The sequence below is a fragment of the Nycticebus coucang genome, chromosome 5 (genome assembly GCF_027406575.1).
Source record: "Nycticebus coucang isolate mNycCou1 chromosome 5, mNycCou1.pri, whole genome shotgun sequence".
Lineage (NCBI taxonomy): Eukaryota > Metazoa > Chordata > Mammalia > Primates > Lorisidae > Nycticebus > Nycticebus coucang.
In genome coordinates, this window is record NC_069784.1 from 106947319 (window position 1) to 106966463 (window position 19145).

The window sequence follows — 19145 nt, forward strand, 5'->3', positions numbered from 1 at the left end:
TAGAGTCATAAGGAATATTAACATTGCAAAGGAAACATTTATAAGACAAGAAGTTAAAAACCAAATATTTCAGAACAGTACAGACCCATGTTGCGCCTATTATGTGGGAAAATAAAACAAAACTGAATTTATTAGCAGGACATCCAGGAGGGTACAGGTTAACGTTTGTGGTCAGGGGTCAGGATGAAGGGAGGTTGAAAGTGTAGACGGAGGAGCAGGTGAAGAGTGGATAAGGGATCTGGAACTTGATTTGGGATTCTGCTGTAGTTCTTAAATTTTCATAACAGTACGTGAATATTCATATGTTAAGTATGTTATTTTCTTGATAAAAATTGTTTGCCTCTTCTTATTAATTCATATTGAGGTGTCTTGAATAACCAAAATTTACTATTTCACTATTAGAGAACAATCAATAGTATGAACAAAGTCATAGGGAAAAACCTTTTTCTTTTTATATATGTTGGTTCAGAAATTGGCATTTGGGGGCGTTTTGAGAGTTAGGCATCTGCATTGGACTCTTAACAGCTTTTTGCTTAACATTTTGTCCCTTGTTCTTCTTTTTTGGCTTTCTCATAGGCCCCTTGGAATTAATGGAAGCTTCAGAACATGGTGGATGCTCCACGCCAGGATGTAAAGGGATTGGCCATTTTAAGAGGGCAAGACATCTGGGCCCTCACAGGTATGTGGTGGCTGCCGCTCACACGAGGATTTCTTACGTGGTCAAATACAGGGTGTTACCCTGTATATAATAAAATAATAATTTCCACGTATACTAAACGGATGTGAACTGATTTAAATTCAGATCTGTAAGAAGTGTGGTTATCATAGTGATCATGTAAAAATGAAGGGAATATCTATACTTAACTCTTCCTAGGAGAAAATGCATTCATGACTTAAAATAGATTTACTCTAGCTGTTTCGTTTTTCTTGGCAGCCTGACTGGTTTTACTTATTTTGGGTTGACCACTGAGAAGGAGAAGAGGCAAGGCCCCGTTGAAAACATTTGGTAGAATATTACATGATTGGGTGACTCGATAATTTGAATAATGAGAGATCAGAGTGTTGTGGCTGAGCAGCAGAGATCACAAAAACCAAAATATTAATAGTCCAATGTGAGGATGTGTTGGTTATAAAAGCTTTTTTAGTTTTTTTTTTAAATATTTTTCTCTTATTCCTAAGTAACTTAAAGTAATTTTATTTGGAGTTTGGTGATTTGGGAGTCTTTGTAGACATTTTAAAGTATTACTGAAATAGTAAGAAATTTCTGTAATTTAACTGGAATTTATAGGGAACCAAAGCATCACATACTTAGTGTATCTTAAAATAATAGTTTTTCAGCATAGTCTTCCACCTGTGTATCAATTGGACTGCTTAGTAAGAACAATGACTCCTTGTTCATCTGATTTGAACAGGTCTTTAAAAAAATTGAAGATTGCTGTACCTGTTCCTCTGAGTTAATAGCAATTGCAGAATTGGTGTGATTATTTACATCTGGGTATAGTTTCTTCTTTCATCTCTGCAACCTCAAATCCTGCTTCTCTTTTTCTTGCAACACTTCTCCCTAGTATTTATGAGGTTCAGTATGTTCCAAAGTAAAAAGTCTGAGCAGAGACAGTATGATTCCATTTGCAAAAATGCATTTATACCTTTCCATTGCTTGTATGACTGTGAACCAAAAGTTATATGATTAATTTAAACTTGGTTAAAAATGCTACATCTTTGGCTGGGCACGGTGGCTCACACCTATAATCCTAACCCTCTGGGAGGCCAAGGCAGGTGGAATGCCTGAGCTCAGGAGTTCAAGATCAGCCCGAGCAATAGCAAGACCCCATCTCTACTAAAAGTAGGAAAACCAAGGCAAAAGGATCACTTACACCAGGGGTCCTCAAACTGCGGCCTGTGGGCTACATGAGGCGGTGTAAATTGTATTTGTTCCCATTTCGTTTTTTACTTCAAAATAAGATATGTGCAGTGTGCATAGGAATTTGTTCATAGTTGTTTTTTTTTTTTTTGTAGAGACAGAGTCTCACTGTACCGCCCTCGGTAGAGTGCCATGGCATCACACGGCTCACAGCAACCTCTAAGTCTTGGGCTTACGCGATTCTCTTGCCTCAGCCTCCCAGGCAGCTGGGTTCATAGTTGTTTTTTTTTTTTAAACTGTAGTCCGGCCCTACAACGGTCTGAGAGACAGTGAATTGTCCCCCTGTTTAAAAAGTTTGAGGACGCCTGACTTATGCCCAAGAACCTGAGGTTGCTCTGAGCTATGACACCACGGCACTAGTCAGACTCTGTCTTTTTTTTTTTTTAGAGACAGGGTCTCACCTTGTCACCTTCGGTAGATTGCAGCTCACAGCAACCTCCAGCTCTTGGGCTTAGGTGATTCTCTTGCCTCAGCCTCCTGAGTAGCTGGGACTACAGGCGCCCGCCACAACGCCCGGCTATTTTTTGTTGCAGTTTGGGACCAGGTTTGAACCTGCCACCCTTGGTATATGGGGCTGGCGCCCTACATACTGAGCCACAGGCACTGCCTGAAACTCTGTCTTTAAAAAAAAAAAAGCTACATCTTAGAAGTTATTAGACATTGCTTAGTAAAGGCAGCTGGATTGTTTTTTAGGCATTGTGTAAGTTGAATTGCCAGAAATAATTCACAAGCATGCTACATTTGCATTATTGTCTTAGTTCATTTTGTGTTGCTATAGCAGAACACCAAAAAGACAGTATTTATTTATTTATGAGTGAATGAACGAGATGGGGGTCTTACTCTGTCACACAGGCTGAAGTGCAGGGGTGCTATCATAACTTACTGCAGCCTTAAACTCCTTGGCCCAAGTGAACCTCCTGGCTCAGTCTCCTGGAACTGTAGGCATATACACCCAGCTAATTTTTATTTTATTTTATTTTTTAGAGACAGGATCTTGCTATGTTGCCCAGGCTGATCGTGATGGCTTGGCTTCAAGCAGTTCTAGTTGCTGGGATTACTAGCATGAGCCACCAGGCCAGGCTTGGATAATATCTATAGAAAAAAATTTGTTTCTCACAATTCTGGAGGCTGGAAAGTCCAAGACTGAGTGGCTGGCATCTGGTAAGGGCCTTCTTGCCACATCATCTCATGGCAGAAAAGCAAGAGAGCGCGTGCGAGAGAGGGCCGAACTTGCTGTTCGAACTGCCTGCCACAGTGACAGTTAACCCACTCTTGAGACAACCTTGATGCATCCATGGGGGTACAGCCTAATCACCTCTTAATTCTCACCTCAGTACTATCACAATGACAATAAATGTCAACATGAGTTTTGGCGGGGACATCAAACCATAGCTATTATACATCCAGAAATTCATTTCTGAGCAGTAATTTTTCAGTAACAGCAACTAAGATTTATTGAGCATTTACTCTGTATGAGACACTGCTCTAATTGCCTTACATGCATTGGATAACCTTCAACACAACCTTATCGCATAAAAACTGGGGGTTTTCCTGCTAGTTTTGATGACACTGCCATGAGATTGGAGAGGTTGAGTAACGGGCCTCACTTCACAGCTGGTGATGGTAAGCCCAGTGCACTTGCAGGTCTGTGCCCTTGACCACTGCCCTCGACCTGCCTCTCACGCCTGCGCCCCATGGGGTAGTCACAGCCCAACCTTCACAGAACGCGTGGACTGACGGAACTGTAAAAGCTGTCTGTAACTTAGTTAAAATATAAGACACAAAATCAGTAACTAACACTGGACCTTTGACATGTGTTTTTTTTTTTTCTGTATAATCCCAAAACATCACATTCAAAGCAATTTGCTGAAATTGTGAAGGAAGGAAAAAAAAACAGAAATTTTTAAAATAGTGAATACTGCCACCACATTGTTGGGGTACAGCTAGAGACATCAAGAGGGCTTTTGTTTTTGTTTTTTGTCCTCTGGAAGGGTGACACACCTTTTAGCAGTTTGACTGCTTCAGGGCTGAGTAGAGAAATTCTGAAGGTTGCTCCTCTTACTCTTGGCCGGCCCGTTCATCAGGACCACCTTTCCCCAAGGGTGCAGGTGGACCTCTACGTGTCCCAAAGCTGGGCCCCACCATTTCAGCAAGTTTCAGTGGCTGTCTTTGGGGCTTTTCTTTGGAGATGCAGTGTTGTGCATGTTAAGAGAAGGATGCATGGGAGAGTTAATGGAGAAGTGTGGTATAGAAACTCTTCTGGTATAATTGGAATGTAATAGAGAATTGCTCATTTTCTTAGAAGGAGGGGCAGAAATACACCTTAAGGCTTAAAAGACAAGCATTGATGAAGGAGCTATATTCATTTTCTTGTTACACATAAGCCATAATCCGCAGATTCCATGCCTTGGGCAGAGTTGTTGGTTGACAAGAGGTTCTGTCTGGACAGAGCGATGTAATTCACAGAACTTGTGAGAGGTCCCGCCTTCTGCCCAAGTGCTATCTTCTCCTCTCAGCCTTGAACTGAGTTTTCTTAGAACCCCTGACTATGCCATCCTATTTACAACACTCAGAGCTCCTTTTCTGGCAGGATATTAATCCTTAACAGGCACAGCCTGTTTTCCATTTCCTTAGCAGACTTGGGGGATGGCCTGCTGCATCATGGATATTCTTGGAAGGGTTCATTTCACTGGCACTTACTTTTGTTCTTACTAAGAAAGCTGTGTTTAGGAAAACAAAATGAGAAAATTCTCTTTGGATTAATTTACTGAGAAATTGCGTATATCAAAACATGCATTCTTTGCTTAGATAACAGGTCAAGTTTCTCTTTTAGCAAGAACAATCAATGTTACGGACACATAAGCAAAAGTCTTTGTTTTGACTAGCATGTTTTGCTGCCCTCTCTGAAGATTGTAACAGTTGGGTTTGATCTAAGAAGTGTTAGAACATGTGTCTGAACAATGATGTTTAAGAATGCAACTCTTTTTCTTTTTTTAGTGTTAAGGTATAAATGATCAGTGAACGAGTTGAGCACAGATATGGTATTCTCATCTCTAGGGATATTCAGTAGCCAAATTGCTAAATTCGAATTTTCTAGAATTAGGTCGTGTCATGGTGTTTCCCCTGTCAATTTGGCCTACTGAAGAGGTCAGGAATAGGAGGAGATTAAAGGAAAACTAAAGCTTTTGTGTAAAATAGATGTTCTACATACATAGTGCCTTCAGCAGTAAATGTTTTGTTTGCAATGTTTTATCTTGGAGAAATAAAGCAAGAAAAGAAAGACCAGAGAGTGTTTCCAACAGCTTCTAAAGGATATTTATGAAGTCCGTGAGATGGTTGAACAGTGGAGCTCTGGATGTGCACCTGAAAACTGTAAACATATTAATCCAATATCTGTCCTTCCATTGAGCAAACACTTGCTGGCAGCCTGGCCTATGCCAGGCTGGTGACAGGCTGTCCAGAGGAAAGGGCCTGACCTTCCTAGACCAGTCTGGTATGAACTGATTTTCATAGAGGCACAAATTGTGGGACACTCAGAAGCATCAGCTTTTTCTCAGGGGAGCATAGCCTTCATTATGAGTCATCTTATGGAGTTTTTGAATGGTGTTTATTTCTGCTGATGTTCTTTTACACAATAGGGGGTTAAATGTCACCCTTCTTTTTTAAATACTAACAAGATTGTTGGTTAGATTTATTGATGACTTTTTATATTCCAGGTACTGTTCCAAAATCTTACATGTATGATCTCATATAATCTCACAGCACCTCTGTGAATTAAATTAGACACTGTTCTCATTTCTGTTTTACCCATGAAGAGACAGATTTGAAATAGTTAAGTGAGCACCCAAGATTGAACGTTGGCAGAACCAGGGCCAACCCAGGCCCGTACTTTTCCTCTTAACTGCTGGTGGGGCAACCATGCAAAAGCACGGTAGCCTGATAGAGCCTTATAGGGTTTTTTTTTTTTTTTTTTTGGGGGGGGGTGAGTTTATTATCAGGACTGAGTGTGAGAACGATTGTGTGAACACTTAGAAAACTGGAGGTGTTGTCTATTGTTTAAATAAATAGAAGTAAAAGAAATTTTAAGGTGGCAGCAGAGAACAGTGAATAAGGCCCTCCTTCTCACTTTGAGCTGGGCCAGTCTTTCCTGGGAAAAACAGCCTTCTTAGAGGGGCTGGTGGGCAAATACTTGCATATACCACATCTAGCTAATATGGAATAGTTTTCTAATTGTACAGGATGCACCCTAATAAAGTCCTCCCGTGTGTGTACTCTGTGCTTCTGCTCTCTGAGGACTGCGTAATGGTAAGGACTTGTGTGTCCACTGCGCTGTGCGTACCTGTGACGGAAGAGACGCATGTCATGTGATGGGCCATACCTTACTGAACTTTCTTCACTTTGAAACTTACTTCATGAGAAACTAGAATGTGTAAACCTAATGAAGACTCACTCTTTTCATAGTTGTTTAATCAGCACTGGTGAGTTTTCAAAGTCCATGTGCAGTTTTAGAAGTTAACAACTTTGGGTTTGGAAAGAACAGAAGGTATACTGAACAGAACGCACAGTATGTCTAACATGATGCACGTCACATCAGGTGACAGACACAGTCTGTGTGATTCTAACTCCTTGAAAACATAACTACCTGTGAATTTCACTGGGATTCTTATCCCAAGGGGTAGTTGATGGGAGTGGATGAGATAGTGAAATCCATGGCTGTGCCTGTAGGCTGGCTTGCCTATAGGGTCATCAGGTCAGAATTGTCTTACCAACCTCTGAGACCTTGGGCTGGTAACGTGCTTGGAGCAGTGCCCAGCACGTAGCAAGCCTGCAGTACCTGTTAGCTGTGCAGCACAGAGGGCGGGCCAGCCTCTCGCTGGAAGATGGTGCTCTCAGATGGATTTCATTGTCATGGACTAGGAATAAGGAAGTTATTCAGTAGTGCAGGCTTCTGTTTACCCATATAGTGTAGCAGTTAGGAAACAGCCAGCCTCGCTAGTCTAATTCCGCCAGGAACTAACCGAGCAATGCTGAGCAAGTTCCCTGTTCAGGCTCCAGCTTCCACATCGGTGGCCTGTGCGTGACAGTAGGGACTCTCCTCAAGGTTGTGAGCATTAAACGAGATAGCCTAAGTGTAGCAGGTAGCCTGGGTAGTGCACTCAACCCGGGGTCATTTTTGTTGTTTTCATCTTCATTTTACATGTGAGAAAAGGATCTCAGAAGTGTGCATGCCCATTCTCGAGTGCAGGGTACAGCAGCAGAGCAGGTGCAGACCCAGGTCCCCACGTCCACCTGGAGCCCCACCCGTCCCTCTGCGCATGTCCTGTCACTTGAACACCTTCTGCATCTTGTGGCATCCTTTTGCTCATCACCTCCCGCTTCTGGACCCAACTGGCTTTCCTCTCTGCCCCATAGGAGGTGTGAGACTGAGAGATGTGTCAGCCCTTTTGGCTTTTCTCAGGGTTCAGAAGAAGGGGGTGGGGGGTTTGGCTTGAAGCTCACAGCTGATCATTGTGGCTTTCCCCTGGGAAATCATCGTTTTTCACTCATTGGTAAGCTGCTGCTCTGAGGGCTGTGATTACTTTTCCCTACTTTAAGAGTTTGAAGTTTTGTCTCAGGGCCTGGCAATCAGTTTTCCCCTACAGTGTCATTGTGGCCAGCACTCTTGCCCTTTCTGAGCTATCCAAGTTTGCATATGGTGCTCTGGATAGATGTTCTTCCTTTATCTATTCAACAAACAGTGCAGATACAGCCCTGGGAGAGCTTAAATATGGACTGTCTATGCTGTAACTGTAAGCAGGGTGCCTAGTTGGGGACCAGGGCTTTCAGAGGGTCCTTCAGGTCTTCCCAGTGCTAGATGTGGGTGAGGTTGGTGGCAGAAGCGCTCGCCTTCTTCTGAGCCAGTCAATTCCGATTTAAATGTACGTACGTTACCCAGCAGTTGTAAAGCCACGTTGTTCAACCATGAGTGAAAGATAATGACAAGTGTCATGTTCTAGGAATAGCAGGATGCTGTTCGTCAAAAGAAACCAAAAAGTGGCCTTTGGGGATTTTTGAGGGTTTTTTTGTTTGTTTGTTTGTTTTTTTGCTGGTGCCACACAATTCAAGCGGATAAATTTGTGATAAAATACGCAATATGAGCAAAGAATAGAGCAGAGTCAAGGATGAGGAAGAGCTGAGGCGAGTTAGTTAACATCTCCTGCCAGACCCAGAAACAGGAGCAGCAGGAAGACTTAGTTACCATTTTTATCTTTGGCTGGGGGGGTTCATAGAAGATGATAGACTTGGTTTTAAGCATTTTTACTGGGAGGTGAGCCTATGTCCGAGTAGACTTGTCTAGTGGATGTTTGTATTTTGCTTGAGGTCAAGGTCAGCATCAAGAGGGCTCCATCTCCCTCCTAGGAGCCGTGGGTAGCAGGCATTGGGCAGCTTAGATCCCAAAGCGCCCATTCAGATGATGTAAAGGCCAGTCAGACTGAGAGCGCAGCAAAGCCAAGGCCCTCAGCAGCTTCATCCTGGGTGGCGTGTCTGCGGGAGTGAACTCATTGTACCCTGATTCCTGCCCAGGCCTGCTGGGCTGGCCTTCCTATTGCTCTGTCAGGTGCCTTTTCATAAATTCTTTTCTGCTCCAGTTGGACAGAATTGGGTTCGGTCTCCTGTATCTGTGAGCTCTGATCAGTACAAGGATCCCATGGAGGATCCCCTGACCGTTTACAATGCTGGTTGGTATTCACCAGAGACTTCCTAGTTGGAGAGGGAATGCCCCTCGCTTTATTCCTGATGGAATGCAGTGAAGTAATACAGTATGCCCAGCATGAGAATATAGCTCTGTGCTCAGCTGCGCCTAAACAAGCAACATCTCAGATGTTCCTAGACAAGCAACATCTCTGCCTGGATGTCTAATAAACATCTACAGTTTATGATATTGCCCCCAAATCTACTTCTCCTTCGTCATTCTCATCTCAGAAAACAACAATAAAAGCCTCTCTGTTAACTAGCCAATTCTTCAAGCCAGAAGCCTGACAGCCACTCGTAAGCCCTTCCTTGGTGTCCATCACCAGCTCCCTCCCCCACGGGTACTGTTGGGATCACTGAAGAGACCACAGCTAACCACTTTCCTCTCCTCCAACCACAGAGATCACGTCACTGTGATAGCTTTACTCATAAATAACTGTTCTTTCTCCAAATCTGCCCTATTGAAATCTTCTCTGCCCTTGAAATCTCTTCATAAAGCACCCTGAGTGATTCTTTAAAATTGTTAATCAAGCTTTATTATTCCCTTCTTTGAAGATTCTCCGGTGGCTTCAAATCCAACCTACATTTGAAAAATAATCTCCTGACTGTGGGTTCTTGGACCCTACGTGGTACCTTCCCACTGTTGCTCCCCAGCCGGGCCGCCTTTCTCTGGCATGCCACGTTTCCCATGTGTGCGGGGTGCTCTTCCCCTCAATGTGACCGGCGTTGTCTTCTTGCCTTTAATGGCTCTGTTCAGATGTGCCTTCTCCAGGGAGGCCTTTCCTCTCCACCCTGTCATAGCATCCTCATCCCTTCTCCCCTTCATTATAATTTATTTTTTTCATGGCACTTTTCACACAAGAAGTTAACTAATTTATTTATCTATATAATTGTGTATTGCCCGTCACTTCCTGGAACATCAGCTCCATGAGACTACAGATCTTTTTGTCTTAACACATTAATAGATAATAAATACTTGTTCAACATCTGAATGAAATAATTAAAGACTAAAGTTACTTAACCTTTTTAAACCTCCATTTGTGGATGTTGGGAAGATTAACTAAAATATTGCCATGGTAAAGCACTTAGCTCAGTACTTGGTATGTGGTGAGTGTTCCATAAATTGTACTATTGTTTTTGTTGATAATATAATGTAAATTTGTTCAACACTTGATCAGGTATTATTTACTTTCTCATTTTGCAAAGATACCAGTACAGAGTAGCATGTAGTTAAAAGAAAGGTTGCATTTTTGCCTGTGAGATATCTGTGATAAGTTTTATAGGTCATTATCAGAATTACCTGAAAGCATTTTCAAACTTTTCCCTTCTGTTCCCAGGAGATTTTATCAGAGTTCTGTTGGTGAGGTGTAGATATGCACTGTTTCAAAGCAATTTTCCCAAGTTGATTGTCAACAATCTCATTATTACATAAACTGAAGAAAGGAACATGTAGGACATGGATGCAATTTACCTTTGGTCCAAACTATTTCCAGATATAGGAATGCTTTCTAAAAACAGAAAGGTGATGTGCAGTGGGATCTGAGATACAGTGGGTGCCCATTTGTTCTGGAGACTGGAATGCTGAGGCCCAGGCACAGAAGCTTGCTAGCTAATGTGACCTCGAATTCCTCTGCTAGCGTAACAGGAATGAATGATCACCAGATGAGACCAGCCAGTACGCCTGGATGGGTCATGATCCACGTGGGCCTCTGGCCCTTTTTTATGTTGGGGACAGGATTAGCTACAGATCAATAATATATATTTTCTAGGACAGCAAGTATAGATCTGAACCTGGAGACAAGAATGCTGCATGGGGAAACCTCTTCCTTTGCAGGATAGTAACTGTTATGTAAAGGAAAGTAAATGGTTTAATGACTGCCCTGGACCCGGAGGACTCCCTTAGGAGCAGGTCCACTCAACTGATCAGTCTCTCTCCCTCTCCCACTCCTGCCGCCAACCCTTCATTCAGTACTGTCTTTGAAGCGTTTTGGGGGTTGACTATTTCTAGAGATAAGTACAGAGAGCGCCCTTCAATGACTATAGTTCAGTTCTAAAGGTTGCAGCGGAAAGACATTTTTTCTTGCAACATATTACTTAAATTACGTTTGAAAGATAAAATGTTTCTTACTGTATGCTTAATCATGCATATGTACACATATAAATATATGTATAACATAATCAGTGGTTGAATTTTGGACTTTTATATTCTATAGCCTATCATTTTAATTTGAAGAAGTTTAAGTATGGTCTAATGGAAATATTCTTTTTTCTTTTTCTTTTGATCTATTAGTGCTGCCAACTGTCCCTATTCAGAAATCAATTTGAATAAAGACCGTATTTTCCCCGACCGCTTAAGTGGTGAGATGCCTCCAGCTAGTCCGTCATTTCCAAAAACTAAAAGGACAGACACGAATGAAAGCTCTTCATCACCAGAAATCAGGTAATTAAAGCAATAATAATATTAACATTGTTTATAAGGACTATGATTGAAAGAGGTTTCTGTCTTAGATATTTTATGTTCTGCGGCAGTGTTTTCTTAGAGATGGTTGAAAATGTACCTAATTGTAATGTGAAATGATGGTAGTGATCAGTATTTTGACTTTAAAGATAAATTAGAGTTTATAAAAGCATGTCCAAATCGGGCAGGATTTTCTCTTAATTTTCTTTTTTTCTTTCATTCTCCTTTTCTTTTTCCTACCCCTACATTCCTAACTTGTTCTTCTTTTATTTGAACAAGGGATTTGGAAATTTGAGCCATTTTACTGCCTGCCAGTTCATATTTCTGTATGAATTGACCAATACTACTATACAGTCAACCTTTATTAGAAGGTGGCAGATTCCTTGTGAAAAACACACATTATTTATTTTGTAATTCTCATTTTCTGTCACATTCTTGAATATACAGTATTTCACTTAATTGTTAAATTGCTTTATAAGTGTAGTCATTTAGTTTTGATTTCACTTATAGAGCTGCAGTGTTTAGCCACAGTGGATTATTAAGTAAAGAACCAAATTTGTTTGATATATTTTTAAATAAGTGGCCCATGCCCTTATATTAACAGGATACAAAATTAGATTAGGAGAAAGATGCTTCTAAATGGTTAGGTTTTGGTGTTTCTTTTATGGAGTATTTTGAAACTTAAGGCAACCTTATCCTTTATATTTATAACTTCCATTGCTCTGTGTAAACCAGTAGATATTCGAATTAACAAATATTCTAAATTCACACCAATGTTGTCCAATAAATGATATGTAAAGTCAATTATTATTATCCTCATAATCATTATCTTTTGGATGGGGTAAGGAGGAACCACAGCTTCTTCAATTACTACAACAAGGGAGATTTTTTAATTCTTTTTTTAAAATTTTTTTTTTTTTTTTTTTTTGAGACAGAGTCTCACTCTGTCGCCTGGGTGCAAGTGCAGCCATGTCATGGGCTCATGGGCTCAAGTGGTCCTCCTGCCTCCTGAGTAGCTGGGACTACAGGTGCCCACCACAACACCCAGCTAATTTTTCTCCTTTTAGTAGAGACAGGGTCTTGTTCTTGCTCAGGCTTGTCTGGAACTCTAGAGCTCAGGCGGTCCACCCTACTCGGTCTCCCTGAGTGCTAGGATTACAGGTGTGAGCCCCCACGCCTGGCCCTGTACTAGGTATTATACACAGATGGTTCTCGTTTATTCTAGGTATTTCTCTCTAATGTTATTTTCCTGAGTAAATGCTGTCAATGATGCAAATCTTTTTGTGTTTAGTACCTTCCTAGTTATAGTTTATGATACACTAACCAATGAGAGACACAGAAACTTCGGCTGTAGAAAGTTGCTGCAAATAAACTTCTCCCCAACTCACCTTAACACTTTGCTTTATGCCGTGTCATTCTCCAAGCGTGGCTTTCTTGCTTTCTTTCTCTCTTTCTCTCCCCCCCACTTCCCTTCCTTCCCTTTCCTTCTTTCTTTTTCTTTTTTTCTTTTTTTTTGAGACTGATTTTCAGTAGAGTGCTGTGATGTCATAGCTCACAGTAACTTCAAACTCTTGGGCTCAAGTGATCCTCTTGCCTCAGCCTCTCAAGTTCCTGAAGCTACAGGTGCCCTCCACAATGCCCAGCTATTTTTAGAGACAGGGTCTCACTCTTATTCAGGCTAGTCTTGAATTCCTGAGCTCTAGCAGTCTACCCACCTTGGCCCCCCAAAGTGCTAAGATCACAGGTGTGAGCCACCACACCCAGCCAAAATATGGAATGCTTCACACATTTGCTTGTCATTCCTTGCACAGGGCCGTGCTAATCTTCTCTGTCTCGTTCCAATTTTAGTAAACACAAAGCAAGCACAGCCATCTAGTTTCTTAACGTAGCCCTTACTATTAGTTGTTTGGTGCAGACCCAAGGAGCAAATGAATAAGCAGTGCAGGCCCAGCACCGCAGCACCACACCCTGGTGCTTTCTGCTCCATGGAGGAGGAGAGCCTGCTGGTCAGGAGCATAGGGCTCTACTTGCATTTAAATCTTGGCTTCCTTACTTGCCTTGTGTGTGATCTCAGATGAGCAACTCAATAGCCCCTTGCTTTGAATCTCATAGATTGTGAGGATTATATAAATGAAAAATGTAAAGCTTTTAGAATAGGGACTAATAAGTAATAAGCCCTCAATAAATGTTACTTTGTAGTAACGATGTTGAAAGAGGATTTACTTGTTTGTTTCATAGCATTTCTTTTTTCCCTTGGGAGTAAATGAATGGGTGGACCATTTCCGTGATAGTCTTAAACTTGGAATGGATTGCTCAGACAAGATAATTCTTGTATTATTGAATTATATAGGCTGTCTTTTCTGTAATAATTGCTCACTTGGATATAATTTCCCACTCAGGTTTTAACAAATTTTCTTTGCATTATTCTTAATAATTTACTAAAATTTGGTTGCCAAGCTTTACTTTTTATTTTTTAATGCATTTTGTCACACAATTTGCACCCCTGGGAACAAGCTCTAAGACAAGGATTTCATTTTTTAATTGCAAGTGGCTTACTTGGAAGGTCAAGAAAACACACATGTGTTAGCAGTTGACTCAGGAAGTGGCAGAGAAGGCAGCCAGGAAGAGCTTAGTTGTCATGCTGATTACCACCAAGGACAGCAGGCAGGAATGCAGACCTGCTGGGGAAACCCTAGGAGCCCGTGTAAAGCACACCTCTTGGAGTCAGCCCACCTGTAGGGATGCAGGAGCTGAGCCCTGTAAACACCAGCCAGTCCTCTGTCGCACACAGTAAGGAGGAACAAGTTCATTTCTAGCCACTGTCCTGCTGTGCACGGCCAACAGCAGCTGGAGCAGGAAAGCAGTGCAGGTAGGTCTGTGGACCCCAGGCCTCCAGATGTGCCCAAGAGGAACGGAGGGGCTGCAGCCCATCCCATTTCCTGCTCCCCATTCCAGATGCCAGCTACTTCCCAGAATGTGACGTGCTGGTGTTGCTTTTGACCAGGAGCTGATGGGATAGGGCTAGAGTAACTTGACAGTGTGGGCAATGTATACCCTCCACCTGCTGGACAGTTAGTTGCTAATGTTCCACAGCAGTCATCCCCCAGCTTGGCTTCACATTGGATTCCCCGGGACTACTTTAAACTTCAGATTTGAGGGCCTGCCTCAATCTGAATCTTCCAGGCTAGAGCACTGGGGTCCGTATGTTAAGGTTCTATTTGAGAGTATATTCCCCTGCTCAAAAGTTTCAGTGACATCCCATTACTAATTCTTGATGTGCCCTGCAAAGTCCTGTGTCATGTGGCACCTGCCTACCTCTCCAGCTTTGTCTCTGCAGGCTGTTTTTCAACCTAATGCTTCAGCTACCTTGATCCTCAGACACTCTTTTCCTTCTGTCTAGAACCTCCATCTCCATGCTCACCCTGCTAATCTCGCATCTTCAGGCTTCAGATTAACTTTCCCTTCCTCAAGGAAGCCTTACTGCTTGCTCCAGACTGTTGACTGAGTCCTTCATTCCATGCTTTTACATCATGCAGCCTGCTGCCTTTGACGCATTTTTTATAAATGCTTCTTCAAAGTCTGTGCTTTGTTTGATGATGCACTCCCTGAAGACAGAGGCCACCTCTTACCCTGTGCTCAGAGTTCCTGCAGCCGCTCACATGCTACCTTGCATGCAGTGGTGACCTTGACTCGTCCATCAGTCTTCAAAGGAGACATGTCTTATATAACCTAAGAGGCAGTGGCCATATGCTTTTTGTTCACTCCTACATCTTCAGCTTTCTGAGATCTCCACACCAGATATCTGAGGAATGATTATGAAATGAGATAAATTTCCCAAACGCACACCTCACTCTTTTATTAATTAGGGTGGTATTTCCCAAACTGTTTAGCTCCCTGGTGGCATATATAGAAAATGATACCAAAGACATGACAACATTTATGTCCCAAATCAAGGAAATGGATGTGGCCCCTTCCAGTCACCAGATGGGGCCATGGAGGGCTGCAGGGCTTACTGTTCCTGGGGCACTGTTCCCCTGGGATTCGAGCATCCTGGCAGGGAGGCTCTACCCTGCTTGCAGATGTGCTGAATGCTTGGATCTGTTTTCCTACAGCGACTTGTCAAATAGGTAGGTTGAATTCACAGTGCCTAACTAGACAGAAATGCGGATACACAGTCCCATCCCAGTTACCCATTCACTCCTTAGAGGCCCGTGGAGTGCCGGTGTTGTCTTGGGACCCTCAGGAAGAATATGGTCTCCTTGCTGGGCAGTGGGGCTGGCAGGACGGACAGCAGGGCTCTGCCATTGAGTGGAGTAGCTTTTCCAGGGGACTGCCAACTTAAGTCTCTGCATGTCTTCTGCCAAATAAAAGAACACTTGTATTGCTCTATATATCTTACTAAAACTGTGAGTCGCAAACTTCATTTGCATCAGAATCATCTGAGTTGCTTATTTAAAATGTGCCTTTTGAGACACTGATTTAAGAAATGGAAGATGCATCGCAGGAATCTTCATTTTTAACGAAAGTGACAGATGCAAGTGGTCTGTAAACCAGGCTCTTGGCATCACTGTTGAATGTAAACACCTTTCTCTGAAGTAGTAATTCACAGTGGATTATCAGTTGGGAAACATTGGGCATCCATCCCGCATAGCCTTATTCTCATGAAATCTATCTTGCAGCTGCTTATCGTGTTAGGAATGAGGTCCTATCTCTGTAAAAATCACTTAATGTTTTAAGCTCCCATGTTGTTTAAGCCTACTTAGCCATAACCACAGAATCACAATAAAACATCTTTAAAATACTTGCCAAATACTTGTATTACCTTGCAAGACAAATGCCCTCTGCTAAACTGATCCAGTGACAAAATTCAGTGTGTTCAGTTCGTTAACAGGCCGTTCAAATGGCTTCCCGAGTTGTAGGGCCAGTGTTTCCACCATGAGGACTGCACACAGCAGTGGCAGGAACTTCAGCTATCAATTCATTTATGTTTTTAGAACGAACACAATTTTATCAGTCACCCCCAAAAGCCAAGTCTGTACCTTATTAAACAGATGAGAAAACAAATAGGAAACTATGAGCATATTTACATCTGTGTACTTTGCAAAACTATCACATCAAGCAGAGTAAAATTTAGAGCCAGAAATTCTAAAATATTATAAAAGTTGATTAGTAATCTTTGGGAACTTGCTTTTGCCCTGTAGGGTTTTCAGGATCAGCTTACTGTTAAATATTGGAGAAGAGAAAACTGGTGATCAGGCCTTCTCTGGCTACTGTAAACTCCCTTTTTGTTGGTGGGCTGCCAGATATGAACCAGGAACTGTGGAAGTTTTTAAATATTCCAGCTCTTGAGAATCTGAGTCAAATCTGTATTGTTGTTTGGGTGCACCCAAGAGAAGCTGGATTTTAGTTAAAACACTGACAGTTCTAATGCCAACCGCTGTGACACCAAGGCAACCATTCGAGGTGTAAGGAAAAGATGACTGTGTTATTGTTACATGCCTGTGAAGTTGTTGGAACAATATCCTAATAAGATCTTATTTTCCTTGAATATCGTCAATTCTTGACTCAGGAGATGCTTTTATAGAGTAGAAGAGCAGTGACATCTGTTCTCTTTCTACAGCAACAACAAAGAAGTAACGCAGTCTCGCTCTTCTGAGACACCGTCTTTGGTTCCCAAACTTCACCTTATGGGTTAGGACTTTCCATTTCATAAACGTATTGATTAATTGTTGAATAAGTTTTTCTGAAGGATTTTTCCTTGGTATCTGGATAATACCAACGATGTTTAATCTTTATATTCCTTTCATTATATTCTTTCCCTAGCATGTGTGCCTTATGCTAAATTATAATTTAGTAGGCTTATTAAGCAAAATGGTTTTTATTCCTTAGATAAATGGTAAACCATGTTTACCACTTCTGGGCCATGTTTATGAAGACACCAGTAAAACTGTTGCTATTATATCACCTCAAAAGGAATTTGATTTTAAAAACTTTCTATTCAAATGTTAAACATTAGACGTGAAAGTTTATTTCCACAGGCTTTATTTGCCATCTTCTGAATCCCTTTGAAGGTGGCACCTCCTTGCCCTGAACCTGTTCATTTGTAGGCAGCACTTTGCGGGGTGGATTGAGCTTTCTGTTGAAGTTCCTGTCAAGTGTAACCTCTGAGATTCTCATTCAGTGATCTTTTGCCTGTGAGTGGCAGTCCAGAAATTTAAAAAAAACAAAACCCAAAACTAAGAGACTGCCCTTTTGATGTTCAAAACAGAAAAACCTGCCTTTTTTATGGCTTTTCCTCGTATTGCATGTCCTCTCTCGTTACTGGGGAGTACATGTCTTTGTCAGTTCCTATAAGGCTTGTATGGGATGAGAATCAGCAATTTTGGGAGGAGAGGAGTAGAGTTATTTTAAGCCCAGCCAAACTGATGAGTGCACTTTTGCACTGGAGTTGCGGTCATGGCTGTGATGCCGCTGGTGGGCAGTGACTTCATCTGCGCTCCTGACCTGCGTGCGCATTTCCACCAACACTGCACACTCCACTCCCTCCTTTCCTGCTGGACTTAGGAGGCAGCCGAAATCAATAAATCCCTGAACTCAGGCAGAATAACTCACTGTTTTATATTTTTTTTCAATATTGTTTCTAACAGACTGGTTGAAACATAATTACTTAAGGATTGTTTTTATAGGAAAAATAAGTAAACTTGAAGAAAACACAGCTGCATGCGTCAACTGGCATCCTGTAGCCACACATTTACCCTTCAAATGTTTGATTCCCTAATATTTACCACAAAGCATAATTAGAATAAGATTGTAAGACGTTGAAACTGTGACACGTAATTACAGAGAAAGAGGATGCTGACTCATAAAGAGTACGTTTTTTTCCATTCAAGTGGATTCCCCCGTCTTAATTCAAAGCTGAGTGTTCATGAGTAAGATTTCACTACTATTATATTTCTGGGCAGGCTAAAGAAATGTTCAAATAAATCAGTTCTTGGAAATTCTGGTATCCCAGGAGAAATTGCTGTATCTTAGGTGCTTTTCCCTACAGTAGCATGTTTAATCCCTGTGTCACGTAGGTGCTATTTCCACATCCTTATTCTACATGTGTAGAACTGCTCTTGGTTACAGCCCCCACCGCTAGTGAGAAGCAGACCTGGGCTGTCCCAGGCAGTCCAACCACAGTCTGTGCTCAGACCATTACTTTAACAGTTGTTTTATTTCCATCCTTGGGAAGGTAAATAAAAAGTAAATAAATCAATAAAAGCTATTTTAATAGTTGGAGAAAGCAGGTTACTTCCAAAATATCAGTAGATAATTTTACCATAAAATGTAAGTAATTCATCAGTAGGAATATCTACCTTGCATCATGCTTCTTAAATGCCCGCCTCTGTGTTAAGTTCTTTCTTTTTTTTTTTTTTGTCTACAAATTAATGTTTTTTTTATTAAATCATAGCTGTGTACATTAATGCAATCATGGGACACCATACACTGGTTTTATATACCATTTGACATATTTTCATCACACTGGTTAACATAGCCTTCATGGCATTTTTTTGTTATTGTGTTAAGACATTTATATTCTACATTTAGTAAGTTTCACATGTACCCTTGTAAGATGCACTGTAGGCGTGATCTCACCAATCACCCTCCCTCCGCCCATCCTTCTCCCTCCCCTCCCCTCCCTTTCCCCATATTCTTAGGTTATAATTGGGTTATACCTTTCATATGAAAGCTGTAAATTAGTTTCATAGTAGGCTGAGTACATTGGATACTTTTCATTCCATTCTTGTGATACTTTACTAAGAAGAATATGTTCCAGCTTCATCCATGTAAACATGAAAGAGGTAAAGTCTCCATCTTTCTTTAAGGCTGCATAATATTCCATGGTGTACATATACCACAATTTATTAATCCATTTGTGGATCAATGGGCACTTGGGCTTTTTCCATGACTTAGCAGTTATGAATTGGGCTGCAGTAAACATCCTGGTACAAATATCTTTCTTATAATATGATTTTTGGTCTTCTGGGTATA

At 41.6% G+C, this 19145-nt stretch overlaps 1 protein-coding gene and 1 non-coding gene across 8 annotated transcripts in view; one reads left to right on the forward strand and one right to left on the reverse strand.

Moving 5' to 3' along the window:
• L3MBTL3 (L3MBTL histone methyl-lysine binding protein 3) overlaps window positions 1–19145 on the forward strand; it is a 132962-nt gene that overhangs the window by 77742 nt on the left and 36075 nt on the right. For all 7 annotated transcript variants that reach the window (XM_053592346.1, XM_053592350.1, XM_053592349.1 and 4 more), the window contains 2 exons: window positions 577–679; window positions 10944–11093. In XM_053592346.1, coding sequence (XP_053448321.1) covers window positions 577–679; window positions 10944–11093 — 253 coding nt within the window. The remainder of the gene's footprint in view (window positions 1–576; window positions 680–10943; window positions 11094–19145) is intronic.
• Window positions 12877–12980, reverse strand: LOC128586962 (U6 spliceosomal RNA). Its single transcript, XR_008380414.1, has one exon. It is a non-coding gene; the product is annotated as a U6 spliceosomal RNA (small nuclear RNA).